This window comes from Miniopterus schreibersii, assembly GCF_964146895.1.
Source record: "Miniopterus schreibersii genome assembly, chromosome: 8".
NCBI classification, from domain to species: Eukaryota; Metazoa; Chordata; class Mammalia; order Chiroptera; family Miniopteridae; genus Miniopterus; species Miniopterus schreibersii.
Window position 1 is genome coordinate 8327560 of NC_138109.1, and position 20757 is coordinate 8348316.

At 55.4% G+C, this 20757-nt stretch overlaps 1 protein-coding gene across 3 annotated transcripts in view; it reads right to left on the reverse strand.

Annotated features, from left to right (window-relative positions):
* The window catches only part of KCNAB2 (potassium voltage-gated channel subfamily A regulatory beta subunit 2), a 68012-nt gene that overhangs the window by 9863 nt on the left and 37392 nt on the right, over positions 1–20757 (reverse strand). For all 3 annotated transcript variants that reach the window (XM_081144797.1, XM_081144799.1, XM_081144798.1), the window contains 7 exons: positions 9800–9843; positions 9139–9176; positions 7307–7386; positions 4730–4774; positions 2787–2831; positions 1949–1992; positions 983–1069 (listed from right to left, as the gene is read on the reverse strand). In XM_081144797.1, coding sequence (XP_081000923.1) covers positions 983–1069; positions 1949–1992; positions 2787–2831; positions 4730–4774; positions 7307–7386; positions 9139–9176; positions 9800–9843 — 383 coding nt within the window. The remainder of the gene's footprint in view (positions 1–982; positions 1070–1948; positions 1993–2786; positions 2832–4729; positions 4775–7306; positions 7387–9138; positions 9177–9799; positions 9844–20757) is intronic.

Below are 20757 nucleotides of genomic sequence, written 5' to 3' on the forward strand. Positions count from 1 at the left end.
TTTTCCCTCACTTGCAAGATGTTCTCAGAGGGCACTTTATTTTCCCCTATGCATTTTATGGAGAAGTTTGTCATCAGGGGGAAAGAGTCGTGTAAATAAAATCACTGTCTCATAAAATGCAGCTTGGACACGAAAGTCAATAGTCGGGCTGAGGGTACTGGGTACCTTCTATGATGAATGTCCTGGACTTGGAGGAACTAAATGGGTCCCCTGGTGATAAAAGAAAGATTTAAAGAGACCAGAGTTTATAGCTGTGGGAACATGGGGAGGCGCGGGATGACAAAGGGCGCGGGGGAGGCACAAATCACTTGCGCAAAATACTCGTTTTGTTAAAAAATAAAAAACCCAAGCACATATCTATACACACACGCACGCGCGCATGGTATATATATATACATAATATATATATATTATATATATATATATCAACAAATGAAGAAAAAAATAACTGAACACAACTGAATTTTCCAAGTCCCTGAAGCAGGAAAGCACAAATGAGAAGAGGCCCGAAGCAGGAGGTTACGGGAGGGGCGGAGATCGTGGGAATCAAAAGAATAAATAAGCGCCTAAGAAACCAAAACCGCTTCGCAAAGCCCTGTGAGCTTTTTCTCCTCTAAGTGACAGAGCAAAAGAGCCCGAAGCCTCCCGGAGAAGGTAATTGAAAAGAAGGAAACAAGTCATCATATTGTGACTTCATTTAGCTACAAAATATTAACAGCTGAGAGGAGAGAACATTCCATACAGTTCTCAGCCCAGAAGGGCAGGGAACGGGGTTGGATCAGGCGGGGACCCAGGTGTGCCGGGGTGCGCTGGGGAGGCGGGGTCTGCGGCGGAGCTCAGGCCCTCCCTGCCGGCTCCCCCCCCCCCCGAGCCCCCCCCTGGCCTGGCCTCCTGACCACCGGCCTGGGTGCCCAGTGGGGCCTGCGCGGGCGGCCCTCAGGGCCTCGGGTTCAGACCTCTGGCCAGCGGGCAGAGCACCTACCTTCCATGGGCGTGTTGGGGTCCGGGCGGTTGGCAAACACCACGTCCACATACTCGAGCTGCAGCCGCTCCAGGGAGGCCTTCAGACCTGGGGGAGGAGTCGGGAGGGATGGTCAACATCACAGACTAGTCTGGGCCCTCCCCGAGCCAGAGACGAAAGGAACGAGGTGGGCGAGGTGGTCCGGGGACACGTGTGGGCCATTGCCACCCGGGGTCGTGGAAAGCCAGATGTCCTGTGACAGAATGAAGGGGGACCCTCCTCGGTTTCCTGGTGGCCGGTGGGGTAACTGGGAGGGCTAGGTTATCCAACACGGAGTGGGAGGGACATGTGGCGTCTCCCGCACCCGAGGCCGATGGCATCTGAAATGCATGCCCTGAACCAGCGCCTGGCAATGGGTCAGGACAGAGCTGCAGGGTGGGGCGTTGGGCTGGGGACGGGCAGGGGACGGGGCCGTGGCAGGGCCTCCCGATCATCTGATTGTGGAGGAAAATGAGTGTGGATAGAAGAAGTTGGAAGACAGTAAAAACACAGCATGAGAGAGACGTGCGGGCCGGCCTCTCGCTGTGCTCCCGCAGGCCGAGCCCCTCGGGGTGTGTCTGACATCCCCCCTCACCCGGGTGCACCCTGCCCCCAGTGACCACAGGCGGGCACTCTCACTGTGCTGAGTCAGGGGCCCTGGGCAGTGATGTCCCTCACGCACGGTCAGCACTGAATGGAAACCCAGGCTTGGGCCGTGTCCTCCCTGGAGGCAACACTGTCCATCCCAGGATGACACCGGCTCCACCCTGCCTGCAGCCCTGCCGCCTCCCTCATGACACAGAGGAGGGGGTGGTACAAGAGCTCTGGGTGTCCCCAGGCCTGGGGCCCTGTGCCTATCATGGGAAGGGGGTGGGGGTGTATATCCCCATTTTTGCATCCAGGGAGGACCCTGTGGGTTTAGGCCCCCGTGGAGCCCGAGCCCCTCACCTTCTATTATGTGCTTCCTGGAAAGGCCCCTCTCGGTCTCCGCTCTGAAAAACAGGCCGACAGCGTGCGCAATGTTGCAAGCGGTTTGGGGGAAAATGTTTATGATGCAAATGTTAGGCGAGAAAAGCAGGTCAGCCCGTGCCACGTGCGCTCTGAGTCCACTTTGGGGATGAAACCAGGAGGCTACAGGGGTGTAGTCACACAGGTGGGAGGCCTGGGCTGCTCCCCAGCTGTCCCAGGGAGGAGGGGTGGCAGTGGGGATGGAGGGAGGCTTCTGTTTATCAATTTGCTCTTCTGCTTGCCTGGATTTCTTTTTAAAGATTAAGAATGAACTGTATTTATAATTCCCACGAAACTGATTTTGTCCAGCGCCAGAGAGAATATGGGACTAGACACCTGGAGGCTGAGAGGGGTGTTCTGTGGCCCAGGGGACGTAGGGTGGTTTGGACAGTTCACGAGTCATCTCTGTTTTCCAGGATTTTAGAATGTTACCTTTGTAATCAGAAAAAAATAACAAATCCATGAAAGTAAAAATAAAAATTAAACAAGGTTTGAATAAAAGACAAACTCAGCCGAAGCTGCTTTTCTGGAATTTGATGTCCCTTCCTAGGGACAGGCGCCAGCCAGGGCAGACAACTGCACCAATGCCAGCCCACCCGCGCCTGGCACCCGGGGACAGGAAACGGCAAGGGCCTGGCTCCTGTCCTCCAGCCTGTTCAGGATGACGACTGCCCTCTCCCCACCCCGAAGCCTCCTCAATCAGGGGTGTCGGCTGGGCTCAGGGCTGCGGCCACTGGACCTGACCCCCACCAGGAGCATAGCCCGTGGCTACACCTACTTTCCTCCCCAGAATATCTTGGTGGTGATGACCAGGCTGGATCGTCTGTGGACAGAGGAGAAGGAAGGGTGTTACTAGACGTGGCCTCTTGGGGGAGACCTCCCACCCCAACCATCTTCAGCTCTCACACAGGGGTCCTCATATGCTTCTGATTTGGGAGCACTGGCGTGAAATGGGGAACCTCTCCGTCATTCAATGTTCTTGTGTTGAGCCTGGGTCCTGGGACTCCCCATGGCGTCAGGAGACAACCTCTGGCTACAACTAACTAACCGCGTGGATGCGACTCCCCAACCGTGGAACTGTAAGTCGGGTATGCAGCCCGAGGGAGATGGCCCCAGAGGAGGCACATTCAGGGGAATGATGGGGTACGTGGCTCAGGGACTAGGAAACAGGCTGAGGGAGGGGCAGGGGCAGGCTTAAGGGGGTCAAGTGTAGGACTGGGGCCATGGAGAGGCTCAGGTGGGTAGCGCGAGCCAAGGATGGGAGGACACAAGGGGCCAAGCATCCCATTGACAGTGTACCAGAGAATCTGTGTGGGACACCGGCAGGGGAGGGAGAGGTTGGGGCCGCAGGACCGGGGATGAGAGGGCGGCTCGGGGATGCTGAATTGGGGTGGCTGAGAGGGACAGGTGGGGGACAGTGATGGGTCTTCCCAAGGGAGGGGGTGAGAATGACCCCTGTGGCTGTGCCCTCCCCCCAGGGCTGCTCAGGAAATAGCCCCACAATGCACAGGCATAGGCCCCGGCTTCACCTCCAGGCAGAACCAGGACCTAATGCTTCTCCTGTGCATTCACCTAAGACATAATCAGGGGACTTGCTAATACGCGCCATTTCCTTTCATTAGGGAGCCAGGAGGAATTTATTTTGGGATCAATTAGAGCCACAAAGAAACAATTTGTTAGGGCAAGAGGAGTGCCAGTCACCCATGTAGGGGCTGGGAGGGGAAGGCCCAGCTTTGTAACAGTTTCTGACATTCCTGAAAATAAAGAGTCCCAGGCCACAGGGTATGTCTGTCACTGCAGATGAAGCCGACCTTGGGGGTGGGGGGTGGGGGCAAAGGGCAGGCAATTGCTCAGCCTAGCCTGTCCCAGGAGAGTGGGAACTCTGCCTGATGGGACATCAGGCTCCTGACCTGCTTCCCGGGGGCCAGCTCAGAGGGACATGGTGGGTCCGGAGGTGAAGATCAGTCTTAAGAGCAGCTACTTCCCAGGTGTGACTCGTCTGGCCCTGGGATGAGTGGTGTTTTACAGACTAGGGCTGGTTGAGCTTCTGGACAGCCCTACCAGGGAGACGGGACAGTGGTCCCTTTACAAGGTGGGGACTCTGCACCCCTCTCCTCTTGGCAACACCCCTGCTGCACCCAGGGCCATCAGGACGTTCTCATGGCCAGCTCTTTTTTGGCCTAACCCAAGTCCACTTTGCAATCCAGGACCCTGGCCCTCTGAATCCCTGTGGACAAGCTGGGTCAGAGGTGGAAGGGGCAGAGTTGGGGTGTGAGGGCCTCCACCTGACTTCCCTCTCAAGCAGAGACTCTTCCTGTCTTAGAGAACTGAATCTGGCACCTCACTTGGCTACTCCTCACCACAGCCCCTGGCTCCTTGGGGGTGGCCGCCCCCAGTGTGAACCTCGATCCCTTTGGAGGAAGCTCGGGGCTGCCTCATTGTGGGACATTCTGGGACATCCTTGCCTTCCCAGTGAGAAAAGTTCTGGGACTTCCAGGTCTTAGAGAGATGGGCTGGCTGCACAACCCTGGGCACTCCCCTGGTAAAAAGGACAGGAGAGCAAGGGGACCCAAGTCAACGCTCACCTGGGTGGCCTGACTACCCAATCCTGGACCCCGGAGTGTGGCTGCCTCTCAAGGAGCCCCCTTCCCTCCCACTGGCTCCTCCAGGCTCTTCCCTGTGTGTGCGCCCTGGACACCGACCATAGAGAGCAGGCATTACCTCCATCCCTTCTTCTTAATGATGTTCCCCAAAACCACTTCAGCCCTGCAAAAAAGACCAGACATGGAGATTTCACTACAGCGAAGCAAAAACATCAAACCCTGCCCCACATGACAACTGGCCACCTAGTCCCCTTGGGGGGGGAAATGTCATTGGGACTAGAAAGCCAGGCCTGCCTTGGCTTGGGCAGCTCAGAGAGAGGAGTGGCTGTTATTCGCCCAGAAGGTGGCTGTGGCACGTGTCCCTGCGCGCCTTGACCGAGCCACGGTGGCTCTGGCTCTTGCAGGGCCGGAAGGAGCCAAAGTCCCGCTAGGTAAGGCCAATAGCATCCTGTTCCCCGGGGCCACTGGAAATTCTCCTGGGAAAGTGCTGGCAACGTTACATGGGCAAAGTTTCCAGACAAGCATGTTTTAAAAAGGTAAATTATTCATCTGTTTTCAGAGACAGCCGACATGTACTCAGGGCAGGGGCTGGGTTTCAGGCAGAGTGCTTGCGGGTGTGCGTGTATGTGTGTGGGTGTGTCCTCTGGTTTCTTGCTTTTGAATAGGACAGACAGATGCCCTGCTGACCACTGTCCGCACTGTTTGGTGTCCCTGGGAGCCCTGCACCAAACTTGGGCCAGCTGGCATCATGGGCACTGTTCCAGCCCTGCTTGGCACTGCAGTGATGGATTTGACTTTTTAATTTTTAACTTTTAAGAACTTTTTGCTTGTAGCAAAATGTTTCTGAGTAAAAGCAACTGGGAGAGGCTGATCCATACCCAGTGCTCCCTTCCAGCTATAAAAGCTGAGTCATCCACTCAGAAATAATGGGCTCTCCTTTGCAAGCTGCTTGGCAGACACGCTGAAAGCTTTCATCTGTGGTCAGGATGCAGAAAGCCACTCAGCCTGGGCCTCTTCCTTTAGTCCTTGGTCCCTCATTTGTGGGACAAAGGACCAGGAAAGGAGGGAGAGAGAAGCAAGCTGTGGTCCTGGGGTTACAGGAACTGTAGACAGAGTTAAACATAGCCTGTTGCTTATGGCCGTGGATTTGGTGAGGGCACAGAAGTCCTGCAGCTCTCTGGAAAGTGCCCAAATTAGTGTCACCATGAGAAGCAGGGGGACTCAGGAAGCTATGCGACTTGCACTCTGGTTAGCGGGAGGGACAGCACTGGCCTACCACCCCTGGAGCTGCCTGGCAGCTTGCCCTGAGCAGCTTCTCCTCGCCTGTCCCTTGGCACAGTGCCCAGCTTCCTGGTGTGGGTGGATGGGGGGTGAGCGGGCAGGTTCAGAGGCCGGCGGAGTGAAGGGCAGGTTGAGGGCAGTGGGCTGTAGGGGCACCAACAACCCACAGGAAGCTGCTCCCCGAGTCCTCAGCTTCTGCCAAGGGGCTTCCGAGAGGCCCTGCGGCTGCCCAGGATCCAGTATGCTTGTCCCGAGCATGCCCACCCTGGGGGAAGTGGAAACAGTGACACAGAGTGTGGTTGCTGGGAAATGTGTGCACAGGAGCTGGGCCATCGGCAGCTGCAGGAGGCTGCACAGAGCTGTCCCCGCACACCCTCGTGGCAGCAAAACCACAGGTACAAGGCAGGAATCAGGCTAGGGTGCTCGGAATGGGGCAGGGGCTGTGGGCATGGCTTCTGCATTGGGCCTCCCCACCTCTGACCCTTCACTGTAGCGCATCTGTCTGGAAATCATTTCACTTTGATGGGAAACGGCTGCCAGTTTGGAGGAGTTGAGAGTGGCTGTGGTGTCAGGAGGGGCAGTGAGCTACTGATGAGGTTTGCGGGAAATTTGAGGGTCCCAGTGGAGGCCCCCAGAGCTGTCAGATCCCCAGACCTTGAGTCAGGGCTCGAGTAGAGGCCCAGCTGCTTTGGACCCCATTACAGGCTGCAGGCGATAACCCAGAGCCCTGTGAGGCAGGTGCTGGCCCCGAGGCCACAGTACAGCCAGCTCTGCCCATGGGAATGTGGCTCTCCCCAGGCAGGAGGGGACAGAGGGAGGGCGAAAGAGCCAACAAATGACTTCACAAACAAAAGTTGACTTTTGGAACCCCGATGCTGGAGAGTGGATGATTTGATTACAGCCAGTCCTTAAAACTGAAGCCAGCAGCCTTGGCTAAGGAGGGCTTTTACATAATTAAGTAGGAAAGTTCACTGCCAAGATGGGAAAGGCTTCCTACAGTGCTCGGCTCGACAGATCCTGCTCTCCCCAGCTCCAGACGCCCCGATTCCCTGCAGCCCTAATTGCACTATTAAGACATGAAAATGTCAGGTGTGTGGGGCTGGCGGCAGGTCACGATGGGCACGGCAGGAGAGCCCCGGCTGACAGCTTAATCTCAGCCCTCCTCGCCCAGCACAGCATCTTTGGCACCAAAGGGACTGAGGTCATCTTGGTGTGTGGACACATGGGGAGTTTAGTAAGTGACCGAGTGTTCAAGTGTTCTACGAGTCCGGCCCCATGAAAACAACACGTCCTCCAGCCATTTAGAGTTTAGAAAAGCGGGCAGGGTGGGATGAGAGCCACAGGGAAAAGAGCTCGGGCTCTTCCCAGGGGAGCCGTGGCTGCACCACTTTTTCCCACGAAAAAAGGCACGTACTTGCCAGCTGCGTAGACTTCGGCGGTATCGAAGAGATTGATGCCGTTGTCGTAGGCCAAGGTCATTAGCTGTTCTGCCATCTGAAAGGAGAAAGGAGCAGCTGGCTGGCGGCACTATCCTGTCGCCCGGTGGGGGGTGCCCAGAGGCCCAGGCCCCACGCTGGCTAACAAGGCTCTGCCTCTGGATTCCTGTACATGTGCCTTCCTTCCAACATGGGCTTAGCAAGGAACACGAAGTTCCAGATGGGGCTATCCGTCAGGAAAGCCGGGTGGGCCGTGCTCCTCTGCAGCCCACCAGGGTCCTTGCTTCCTTGCGGTGCCAACCCCGCTGGCTCAGACCCAGCAGGCAGCCAGCTGACGACTAAAGCCCAGGCATTCTTCATCTGAACAGGGCGAGCTGGGCCCCTCATACTTGACATATTGATTTTTTTGGACACTAACTGTAAGATTTAACACGAAAACGCTGCTTGCTCCTGAGCTCAATCATTTTCACCTGCCAGGACCTTTTGGAGTCCTGAATCAGTCATCTGTTGTATCCACTGTCCTCCCAGCTTTGCGTCATCTGGAAATGACTTCCAGCATCTTCATACATGTCACTATGTCCCTGATGGAGACATGGCAGGGGCAGCCGAGGCTGCCATTGGGTCATTAACCAGTACTCTCTTTGGGTGAGATGATTTGTTGGTGAAAAAGTCACCTAGTTGGATGGTCACCATCTGCCACTTTTATCTTTCCCACAGGGACATCACAGGCAGTGCAGCTAATGCCATGTGGAAATGAAGTCACAACATCTACAACTTTAGTAACCACGTGGAAAGGGAAACAGGCGAGGCAGGCACGGCTTATTCCCATGAACCACATGGCCTCCGGGGCTCTAGCTTCTAGTCTAAGTGATCAGAAGCAAATTGGTGGCCAGAGAACACAGTTCCCTGTGCCTTCAAAACTCCCGCCTTCACCCTGAGACCACCCAGACCCAGACCCTCAGAGCAACGGCAAAGAGTTCTCGAACCCGCTGCTGTCGTAGCAAGAAAAAGGAACAAAAACACAAATTAAATGCATCTAGATTTTGATGGAAGCACAACTTTTCCTATGACAACTACTCCAGCAATCACAGCTAACAAGGCCTCAAATGAAATCACATATTAATTTTTAAACTCAACCTTTCCGACAGTAAGTAGGGCAAATGGGAAGATGGCTTCCTGAGGAGTGAGCCAGAGCTCTCTGAGCAAAGGCCACTGTTCTTGTTTCCCAGACATCCACTCACTGCCCCGAAGTGCCCAGCAGCCTGGGAACACACAGACCCCGGCAGGACGGACCAGAGACGCTGGCAGTGCACACCTATCCCAGCAAGTACTTCTGGGGCAGGGCACATGCTATGGCGACAGCTATGGGAACTGCGAGTAGGAGCCAGGTGGAGCAAACCTGCTGGGTCTTCATCTTGCAGCAAAATTAGCAGAATCTGCATTCTCAGTGACCTCAGCAGGTATGCACTGAAGTTTCCAATTCACCCGGACACACTCTGTAAGAGCAGCTTAGAATTGTATCAGGCTTTATAGTTTGGAAAACCTGCACCCCCTGAAATCTCTTGGCGCACTTCAGATGAGGAACCTGAGTTCCTGGGACTTTACCGGGCCTGCTGAAGCCCCGAGGGACCCACCACTAAGTGTGGTGCCACTGCTGCAGCCCGGGCTTCCCGGTGGCACCAGGCCAGGGCACCCTGGAGAAACAGGGAGGCTGGGAGCACCGGCTCACTAGGCATTTAACAGGCTTTACCACACGCCTCGAGGGAGCTGCCCTCACTGGGGCCAGGCAGAACGAGGGAGCCCGTCTTACCTCGTCGGTGATCTGGCCTCCGAAGGTTACCCATGTTCCTGGAAGGAGACGCACAGGCTCAAGTCAGAGAACTTCCCCAGGGAGCCCAATTCTCCCCTCCCCGGGGTGCTGGGACTCAGACTGCAGGGCCCAGGGGGACGGCCACAGGCCACCAGGCCACTCTGCTCTGTGATGAGTGTGTCCTTGGCATGTGTGAACACCCTCTCTTAAGGCCACCAAACTGAGGGGACAGTAAGTGCCCAGAGCGGGCAGTTGGCCGTAGGGCTTTGAGACATTCACTGGGGCTCAAGCTAAAGTGGCTCCTGTTCCAGGGACAGGCTGCAGGGAGCAGACAAGGGCCTTCTCCCTAAAAACAGGCAGGTCCCCACTCCTGCTGGACAGTGTATGCGTGTGTGCTGAGGGCTCAGTGTGAGCACTGTGGAGGTGAAAGGACAGCGTGACCCGAGAACGGAGCTCACATCTTGGGAAAGAGGAAAAGGCTATGTCTCTATCCCCCTTCCTCTCCTAGGCAGCCCCCCTTCCTTGTTACCATGGTAACAGACACACACTCATCCTGGCTCTGGGCGCAGCTCCCTCCTCACCCCCAGGGGTGGCCCCCTTCAGCCCTCACCCAGCCCCTGCTTCCCTGGGTGGCTCTGGACCAACAGGCCCCCATACTCACCCAGCCCCAGGCAGGAGACCCGCAGGCCTGACTTGCCCAGGTTCCTGAAAAACAAGCGCTGTGTGAGTCCTCAGCGGCCAGAGCAGGACCTGCTGGCCAGGCTCGAGCCCCCTGCTCCCAATGCCAGCTCCCTGAGCCCCCACCCCAGCCAATGCTGTTTTGAGGCTCTGAAGGCAAGGGAGACTTTCAGAGAGAGGCAGGCTGCTGGCCTGCCCCTGGGGGTAAAGGGCCAACTGTCCCCCCACCCCACACACGCACTCTAGGGCTCAGCCACGGTGCTGGGACAGGCCATGCTGGTGACCACGCTGGTGATCAGGCAGGACCACATCAGAGAGAAAATGGAACTGATACATCTTGTTTCCTGGCTGAAATGAGCTTGATTCAGGCCTGTGGTACCAGCCCCAGGTGTCGCTGGAATTTCCCCTTCCACTTCTTTAGTGTCACATTTGCAATTTTGTGTATCTTTTCTCCTGCTCTCTGAGCAGCAGAGCAGAAATTAGTCCTGCGTCATGGGCCATGCGGCCTGGGGACCTGTCCCTCTGCAGTGGGAGTCAGGGCAGGGGGCTCCATTGTGCGTTCCAGTTCCTGTGCTGAGCTGAGCCCCAGCCTCTGTGTCACCCCCCCCCCCCTGGCCAGGGTCCTGGGGAGGGCAAGGTCCAGACACCCTGACAGCACACATCCTGGTCAGGCCCCATGACCACAGCTGTACGAGCTGCCCGGGTTCCATCATGGGTCCTCCAAGGTGCCCGCTGGATGAGGCACCTCTCAGGACTCACATGAATGGGTTGAGAGGGTCATGGAGGGTGGCAATGCCCTGCTGAGGACTGGGATGCCTATCTGTCCTGACACAGGCTGCCTGGGAGCCTGGGGGGCAGCGGCAGGCCAGGTGGTCCTCAAGTATCTTGTCACTGATGCCCCCACAGCTCTGTGGGCAGGCACCTTCCTTTTCCTGATACGACGATTCCCATTTTATGGAAGAGCACATGGGACCTGCCCAGCAGTGGAGGAGCTGTATTCCACCCAGGCAGCCAGCTCCAGAATAGGCTCCTGCCACAGAGCCATGCCCCACCCTCATTTACAGGGGACACAGAATGTGATCTGCCCAGATGGTGAAGTTGATAAGTGGCAATGGTGGGTGTCCCAACCACAGCTGGGCCCTGACCCTTCTGGTGTTGAACTCCACTTCCCGGGTGAGATCCCGATGCTAGAACCCTAGTCCTGGGACCAGCTCAGGGTGGGACACCCTTCTAGGCATTGGGAAGTCAGAGAAATGTGAGATATGGACAGTGACCCCCAGCCTCCTTCTCTAAGGCCCTCTGCTGCTTCCCTGAGCTATCCCACTTCTAACTTCAGCGGATGCTGTGTCCTCAGTTTCTCCATCCAGGCCTGAGCCTGACCTGCTCCTCTCTGACTCAGGCCCACGCTGACCCTCCACAGCCTCAGTTTCTTTTTTCATATGTTTTTATTGATTTTAGAGAGTGGAAGGGAGAGGGGGAGAGAAAGAGATAGAAACATCAATGATGAGAGAGTCATTGATCGGCTGCCTTCTGCATCCCCCCTGCTGGGGATCAATCACACAACCTGGGCATGTGCCCTGACCGGGAATCGAACCATGATCTCCTGGATCCTAGGTCAGCGCTCAATCACTGAGCCACGCTGGCCAGGCCGCAGCCTCTGTTTCTCTGGTTACAAGACCTGGGCCTCACCCATATCACAAGCAGTCGTTGTGGGTGCTGGGGGAGTGGATACCATAAACTTGCCAGCACTTTGAAATCAGTTTAACATGCCACCAAATTTAAGGTAATTGGAAATTGCCCAGCTTTCTTGTCAAATTTCCCATTAAAACCAGCCCGGCTGCCAGCCCACCTTTCCTACAGGAGTGCTGGGGATTTTCCCTAAATGGGGATGCATTAGCAGCTGGTTTCTCTTTTGGGAAGCAAGCAGATTTGGCAGAGGCCCTGAAGCCAGAACTCAAATCCTGGTCTGACCTTCCTGGCTGAGTGCCCCTGGGTATGTCATGTAACCGCCTGAAGCCTCCCTGTCTCATCTGCAGGATGGGCTCCCAACACCACCCCTCTCACAGGGTTGCCACTAGGATGACACAAGATGACACATGTGCCTGGGCACAGGAGCACAGGACACTGACGCTGCATGTGTCATTTCCAACAGAGACAGCACAGAACGCGGGACAGCAGCTTTCCCTTACACAGAAAACAACAGACTAATCAAATAGGCTTTAAATATTAAGTGTAAAAAGGGAATGGAAGTTTTCCCTTGTCTTTTCCTATAAATCAGTGAAATAACCTAACGGTGCCTCAGCATTGTTTGTATGTTCCGATCTAGAGCAACCTGCAAGGCTCCACCTTATCACCTATGCGCTCGTCAGGCCAAGTGTGTCCAGCGGCGGAGGTAACTTCCCCGCCAGCTAGAAAGTACCCGTGATGAGAAATTAGAACCTTGCTCATAAGCAGTCTGCTAATGAAGCAAAAAGAACTGCAGTTCTTAACAGTTTTGGGGGCACAGTTTTGAGAAAGCCATTCCCTGGACACGTGCACGTACATGGAAACCCTCAGAGCCTTGTTTTGAGATGCCCAGATGTTCACAGGGCCTGGGCACCTGGTCTAGATAAATCCAGGTGCTGGAGTGGGACCAAGTACCAGTATCAGAGGATGAGGGGTTTTGGCAACAGACAGGTGAGGACACAGAACACTGGGCTGAGCTCACCTGTGTCAGTGGCTGAAGACCAGGTGGCCTCCGGCCCACCAGATGGGCTGAGTTTCCCCCTGCACCAGGGCAGCGCCGGGGTGTGAGGCTCCCCAACTGCTTCTCCACCCACTGCCCGCAGGAATAATTGAGCCAAAGTAGGACACTGCGTGATGCCACGATTGCCCCGCTCAAGTTGTTTCCCCATGAAAATGATGGTATTAGGTCTGCCCTCCGCCGCCAGGCCTTGGGAGAAGAAATGAGAAAGGACAGGGTGTCTCCCGGCTAAAAGCTTTATAAATCTGCTGCTCAGTGGGGGTGGGGCTCTCAACACATCACAGCCTCGTCTGAACCACAGCTGGTAACATGCTACCACTTGAAACTTCTAAGATGCAAAAGTCATTTCCTACTGATTAAAACCTGACACAATGATAAAATAGGTCACTAAACCCCTAAACCCAAACAATGTTAGTCTTCATTAATTTGGCTCATGTCTCTGCTATGGTCTAGAAAACCGCTAATGAGGACTCACCGATTTAACCTTTGCCAAGAAAAGCGCCGAGGCCTGTCATGTAGCCATCGGACGCCCTGCACCCCTAAACACTGCATCTCAGACTCTGGGCAATTACAGATTCTTTAAAAATAGTTCAGGGCCTTTCCCTTCAGTGCTCTGGGCAGAGGACCAGAATTCGATCAAGTGATGGAAAGCAACATGACTTTGATGAGCTGGTTTGATGACGAAGGGACCAGGGTGCTTTCTGGTCAATGTGGGGTGGCTACCTGTTAACACGTCTACCTGCTCTCAGATTCCAGGCTCCCTAAGGCTGGGCCTGGGTTTCTGGGTCTTCTTCAGATTGCAGCTGGCAGGGGCAGGGTCCCAAGGGCGGAACTAGGGAGTGAGAATTACAGGCCCTGGGGCAGACCTCAGGACCTAACACTGGGTCCTCCCCTTTCTCATGGGTTTCACTTCCTGTTCCCATTCCCTTTGCACTGAGCACCTCTTGGGCCGTCTGGCAAGAAAGTGGCACTCTGGTGCTGGCCACACACCTTTAGTTCTCTTAACACCGACAGGTGTGGCTGAGGCCTGGCCCTGGATCGTGCCATTGGGAAGGGCCAGCTTCCTAAGGAGATGGTCAGGGTGGGGGCAGATTGGAATGAAGCACCCTGCAGCCCCATCTGCATCCTGGCTGTGGCCCTCAGACAATCATTAGGGAGCAACCCCATGGGGCAGGTGATGGTGAGGCAGGAACTTTTGGGGGCAGGTACACACCCTTGAGGCAGGTACCCCTGAGGCAAGTACCCATAAGGCAGGAACCTTGTGGGGTAGGTTCCCCATGAGACAGGACCTCCATGCTCAGCAGGGTGCCCCATGGTTCGAATTCTGACTTCCATTTCAGCTGCTATGAAACACCCCACAGGGGATGAACCCACCTCCCCCTCCCGCACCTCAAGTGAAGCTCGCCCACCCCGGCCACATGTAAGGACAGATGGGGTCCTGCAGTTAGGAAGTAGTATAGCTGGGATTTGAATCCAGGTCCTCATACTGTAAATCCCCAGCCCAATGAGCATCTATCTCCCTTTCCTGCCTTGCCCTCCTGCCTCCCGCATGTGTCACACATGCATACGTGCCCACGCCCACGGATGCACAACACATGCATACACATGTGCACACACAGTCATCCTCAGCACTCAGTCTCTTTGAGATCTACTCCTCAGTGGATCTTAGGATCTCAGGAGGGAAATCCCGTTAACAGCCACTTTTTTCATTTACATAGCATTTTATATTTTTAGAAATGGTCTCATTTATATGAACTCCTTTGAGGATACTAGGATTGACTTAAAGATCACAGCAGGTAACAGGTATCAAAGTAAAAAATATATATATTGTTTACTCCTAGCTTTTCATCCCCACTTAACAAGATATGAGCCCCCAGAGCTTCTAGAATCGAGAATTCCATTCTGGATGCTCCTCATTGAGGTCAGAGGATGGAACAAAAGGCCTTTTACCCCAGAGGTCCACTGCAGAATGTCAAGCCTCCCCCGAGCTCCCAGGGAGGGAAGGGGCAAGGACACTGACGCAGAAGGGCCCAGTTATTCCAGAACCCATCTCGAGGAGACGTAGGACTTGCAACCTGGTTCCTTCACATGAAGTCCACCCTTGGGGCACTGGTTTGGAGGGCATCTCCGTTGTCAGGATCAATTCTCTCACTTTACAGTTGCCACCAACGCCAGCTAACAACCCAGACATTCTCTTGAAATACACCTAGATTCATCTGTAGTTTTTCTGAGACTATGTGTCTGTTTGAGTCACAGAAAGAAGAGTTGGAAACACTTATCCTGCGACACCTGGGAGCCAGAGAGCTAACCTGGTTTTTCCAGTTTATGCAGGTGGTTTGTTGTAAGGACTCCCCTTTCCCAGGAACACTGTTCTCGAAGCAATAAGGGCTCTGGGCACAGAGAGACTCGTGGAGAATAAGAAAGGCCAGACCCCCCACAGGGGCCCTTTGTACAAAGCTGGACCCCCCCATTTCCACCTGGCAAATCCACTGAGCATCTGGGCAGGGGCCTGGGTGGGAGAGTCTGGAGCCCCTGGGGCCTGAGCCCAAAGCAGAGGGACACTTGACAGCCTGTGCCATCATCATGTGTGGCTGAGCACCAGCAGAAGATTCCAGATGTGGCTCCGAGGCCTGCAGAGCCACTGTCCTGCCTGTAGAGGAACCTGGGCCTGGGGTCTGGCTCAGGCCAGGGAGGGAAGATTATTTCCATCCTATGGCTCACCCAGTAGTTGCTGACTATCAAACCAACGCTTGTCATTGTGGCCAAGCTGCAAAGACATCAGACCACCCACAGGGCAGCTTCTGAGGCCCCGTGTGCCCAGGGGGAGGGCAGGGAGCCTGTGACCAGTGCCTGGGGGTCCCGGGAACAGGAAGACCACAGAGTCTGATGTTAGGGGCTTGGCTATTGTAACCTCTCCCCACACCGAACAGAAACAGACGGGCAGGAGGAAGAGAAGCCACCATGCACCTTCTCTCTCCCTGCGGTCGTGAAGAAACTTGGGGGTGACCCCAAGCCTTGATTTTATTTCTCACCTTGCCTGCCAAGACTAGAAAAGTCCCCTCCTGGCCTCTCAGCTCAAAAACCACCCAAGTCTGATGGGATTTGCAGAATTTACCGGCTCTCCCAGACGAGGTGGGGGAAGGCAGCCCCCACCCCGCAAAGCCATCTAAGCCTCCTACCTATATTTCATCCCCGGCTGTTTCACGCTGGTGTCACTGGCGCTTGGGAGGCTCTGTACTGACAGCTGTCCCAGGCTCCGGGCCACCATGGCCACAGCGCGGAAGCGGCCGCGGGTGCCCAGGCTGGGGCTGCTGGTGGCCGGCCGGCCCAGCCGCTCGTCGGGGCCCCTGCCCTTGAGGCCATGCTCCGAGCACACGAAGGACACCTGCATGCTGAGGGATGCCGGCACTCAGCTCAGGGGCTCGTCCCCCCTCCTTCGGGGCTCCGCAGTCATCTGCCCCTTCTCCGCCAGACAAGACTTTATCCCAGAAGGCGGAGGAGCTGCGGGGCCTTCCGTCAGCAGCGATTTCCGAAGACGACGGTGGAGAAAACGCCTGTGCAGCCTTCCGGGCAAGAGAGTCAAATTTCCAGAACTGTGCTGGAGAAGACCTCAGAGGGGACTCGGCAATCCAGCGAGGGCGTCACCTTCTGTCCCCTCTCACCTCTCCCTCGTGTCTGGGGGTCCCTCCTCCGCCATCACCCTGGTCTGGCTCGGGCTGCCCGGCCCCCAGCAGTGTCCAGCAGGGCTGGGCTGCCAGTTACTCCTGACCAATGAGCGACATCGTGGCCTCTGACGGGAGAAGGAGAAGGGGGGGCCCCTCTGTGGGGCAGCGGGCAGGGGCCTGGGGGCTGAGCTCTCCTGGGGTGGCCTCCTGGGGGTTCGGGGAGCAGCTGCTTCTCCAGGCTTTCCTGAGCCTCTCACAGGGATCTTGGCATCTAGCTCCTGGGGCTGCACACGGAGGGCTGTTGGGACTCCCACCAAGTCAATTAGGTGACCGGTGAGAGGCTCAGAAGGCATCCGGTGATTCATTATTTATGAGGCAGTTTGCACAAGCCTCTGCCCTGGCCGGTCCCCGGTGGCGGCACTGGCTGCTCCAGGCTGATGGCTGCTCAGCCAGGATGGGGAGAGACAGGCTGTGCAGCCAGTGGACGGCTGAGCTCGCAGGCAGCGGCTCTGGCTGGCACTATCTGCTCGTGGTCCTTGCCCAGGAAAGTGGGGCCTCCACCGGGGCTTGGCCAGAAACGTGGAGGAGAAAAGACCACTCTGTCTAGATGATAATGACACATACGACCCGAGGAAAGAAACCCAGGGGTCAGAGACCAGAGACCGGAGAAGTTCTAGCACTTACACAGTACTTAGGTCACAACAGGCGCTCAATAAATACTTCTGGAATGAATGAGTGAATGAATATGTGAATGAATGAATGAAGACCCTCCCCATTCAGTCTTTTTCCACACTCATGGCTCACGGGGTTTCCTGAAACCCAGAGAGATGTCCCCATTGGCAAGAACGGCTTTGCCCTCTGACCCCCAGAGTGACACTCTTGGTCCTGCAGGATAGGCCCTTGTCAAAGCTGACTTTTGGGTCCTTTCTTGCCCTTTGGGAGGGGCTGAGAAAGTGCACTGGACAGGAGGCAGGTGGTCAGGGGTCCAGCCCAGGCTCTGCTGCTAATTCACTGTGTGATCACAGGTGGGTGTCCTGCCCTCTCTGGGACTCGGCTCCCATTGACAAAGTGAGGGGGGTGGTCTGAGGAGCCACTCTGTCCCTCCCACCTCGGGCCCGCAGGGGCCTTTCACACCTGCTGGCTGTCCATCCTCTGCTCCGACAAGGACCCAGAGAAGAACCCACCCAGAGATGTTTGCAACCATGGTGGCTGAACTTGCTCTCAGCCCTGGCCCTGCCTTTTCACACAGAAGTTAAGGATAAAACCTTGTTTGGTCCTGGGCTCCCTGCTCATGGGCTGGGTAGCCTGTGGCAGCGACTTCCTCTCCCTGCCTCAGTGTTCTCAGGGTCCAGTGCAGATCACAAAGGCTCCATCCCGCCTCTCCCAGCTTTTCAAAGCCGAGGTGCTCCTTGGCTTTTAATAAGGACCATATCACTCCCGTCTCTGCCTCCACTGTCACATGACTTCTTCCCTGTGTGTCCCCACATGGCCTTCTTATAAGGAAGCCAATCATTGGGATTTAGAACCCACCCTTCTCCAGTATGACCTCGTCTTAACTAATTACATTTGTAATGACCCTATTTCCAAATAAGATCACTTTCTGAGGTTCTGGGTAGACATGTAATTTTGGGGGACACAATTCACTCCAGTGTCTCCTTGATCGCAGCTAGTATGCACAAGGGAAGGAGCTGAGGTCTTCCCAGGGGGTGAAGGACAAGCTCTGTCCTCCCTTCCTGGTCCCTATTGCTCTCGCCTTCCTCACTGCAGCCCAGTCCTGGGCCTTCTCTCCTCTCTTTGGTCGTGCCCCTGTCCCTTGGCCTGGAAGGTTCTTCCCCACATCTCCAGATGTTCCCCTTCAGATGGTGCGGGTCTCAGCTGTCCCTGGCCTCCCTCACTGCTTAGGTGTTACCTGCTTTTCCTCTACCTCCCCCCACCAGGATGTTCATGTGGCACTGACTGGTTACGTGGAGCCAAGTAGACCCTCAATAAACATTTGCTGAATTAACGAAAAGTTTCAATGACTAGCCAAAAATAGAAAAAAATGTAGTCTCATCTCCCTCTTGAGAAATTTCCATCAGAATTAGGAGCTCCTTGAGGCCTAGCTAGTTGACCCTCTGTCCTTCCCTTACAGCTGGATTCAGAATACAAAGCCTTCAGAATTCTGCCATCTAATGGGATGTTTTCTTTCTTTAAACCACGACCACATGTTCAAACAATGAGCCAAAGGCCCAAACACATTGTCCATAGGAGAAAATGTTAAAGCACCAGGGCTGGTCTCTGCTCTGCTCTCCAGAGAACAGCCAGGTAACCCCTGGGCCTGTGTTAGGTGGGAGCCAGAGGTCAAGTATAAGACACCCAGTGAAATCTGAGAGTCACATGAACAACGAGTAACTTTTTAGTATAAGGATGTCCCAAATATCTGATGGGACATATTTACACTAAAATAATAATAATAATAATGTGTTGTTTATTTGAAATTCAAGTGTAACTGGGCATCCTGTATTTTTATTTGCTAAACCTGGCAACGCTACACAGACCAGGCAGGGAGGGTCCCCTCTGGCTGACTGGCTCGGGCGAGGGCTTGTCCGTGGGAGGCGCAGGAATAAAGCTGCACTAATGCAATTTAGAAACGAAACCGCCAGCTCCGCTTTCTGAGGCTGTCAGAAGAGGGAGCAGGGGGCCGGGCGCTGTCCCAGGTGCTGATTTCAAAGCCGAGCGCGCTCAACGGAATGTCCTTCTGAGGCTCTGAAGAGCCAGCCCTACATGCCTGTCACCCAAAGGAACATTTAATCCACATCTTTGCTACGATACAGGTGTGGTTGTAGCAACCAAGCCAGAGGCCACCTGTTGAAGACCACTTCCCATGAGGTCAGCCCAACTCAAGGGCCCACCCTGGATTTCCACTACAGAGATGGATTTGTCATTCGAGATGGTAAATGAAGCTTGTTCACTATGTGCCATCAGCCCCTAATAATTACTTTGTCCCAGTGACGCTGCAAGAAGACAAGTGAAAGAGCACTTCCACCCCCTTCTGCAAGTTTTTTCTAGAAACCACATTCTCTTTTCACACAGAATGTACTAAAGTTAACCAGTGCTTTTCTCTGGAGGCCAGGACTATTCGGACTTCCGTTTTCCTCTTTCGTATGTTTCTATGTGGTTTGAATTTTTAAGCACAAGATGTTTACCCCAAAGTACAATGAAGTCGTTCTCCGGGTGTCCTGCCCCCTGCCGGGTGCCCGTGCTTTCTGCCCGCCGCGGCCCTTACCGGTACTTCATGCCCGTGCGCCGGGCGGTGCAGCCGTCCAGGGAGAGGCCGTGCATGCGGAGGAAGCTCTCCATGTTCCTGGCCTGGGCGGCCGCCCGCACCTCCCGCAGCCGCTGCAGCTCCAGGGTGTCGGTCTGGCGGACGGGGTGCAGGGCCCAGTCAGAGTGACACCTGCTGCTCACGCTCCTCAGGCTCTCGCTGTACGTCATGGACAACATGGTACCGCCTGGGAGCCGCCACTGTCCAGACGGGAAAGGCCGAGTGGCGACGGGTCAGAGGGCACGCCGCTGTCCCCACTGCCCAAGCTGGACACTGGCCCTGGGGCAGGGCGGCTGCAGAGACACATCCTCCAACGAGAGCGGCCACCAAGGGGTGCTGGTGCCCGGGGATGGGGCCTGGCCCCTGGATGAAACATCTCTTGGCGTTCGATTGCATGTCCTCAAGGCTGCGTGGCCAGGGACACCCCCGGCACGCCCCCCTGCGCCATGAATCGAGCCCAGGTGACGCTGCATTCCAGGCGGAAGAACTCAAGGTGCTCCGGTGAAAACGGGGCACGGAGAGCATGCAGCCAGCCCGAGCCCCAAAGCCGAAGACACTGGCACGGTGCTCCCAGGAGGGATTGCCGGGTAGGACCAGGTAAAGGGACATGCCTCAGAAGCAGCAGAAGCACACCTGTCGCTGAGGTAAACTCCAGTGTGATTATGCCAGGCACACCTCGCCCCATCACAAGCCTTGTAAAGGGAAAGCCATCCGCACACACACTCTGGGCTTGTGGAACGAGCCATTGCACCAGCAGCGTTCTCCAGGCTCCATGCTCTGTGACCACTAAATATGTCACAGCCCACGGATTCTTGCAATAGGAAGACCGAGCAGGATGCATGTAAGGGAGAGCGATGGGGGATAGGTTTAGCAGGGAAATGTCAAAGCTTAAATGTTAAGAACCATTGCTACATGGTCATCCTAAAAGAAGACGACGCTGCCCTCAGAAACTAAGAAGAACACAAATGTCCATCAGCAGGGAAGCTGGGTACGTGAGAGTCCACCTGTCACATGGGAACTCATGCAGCCTTCAAGGGCGAGGCGTCTCTACGTGATGGACGTGCAATGAGTCCTAAGAGATGGCGGCTAAGGGCAAAGGGGGAAGCGTGTGTGTAGAATGTGACCCTTTGTGTGAATTCGTGGACAAAGTGAGTGAATTGGTGCAGGACACAACATGGCTCTGCCTCCATGTCCTGCAGCATCTCTGACCAGTAACAAGGACATGTTCA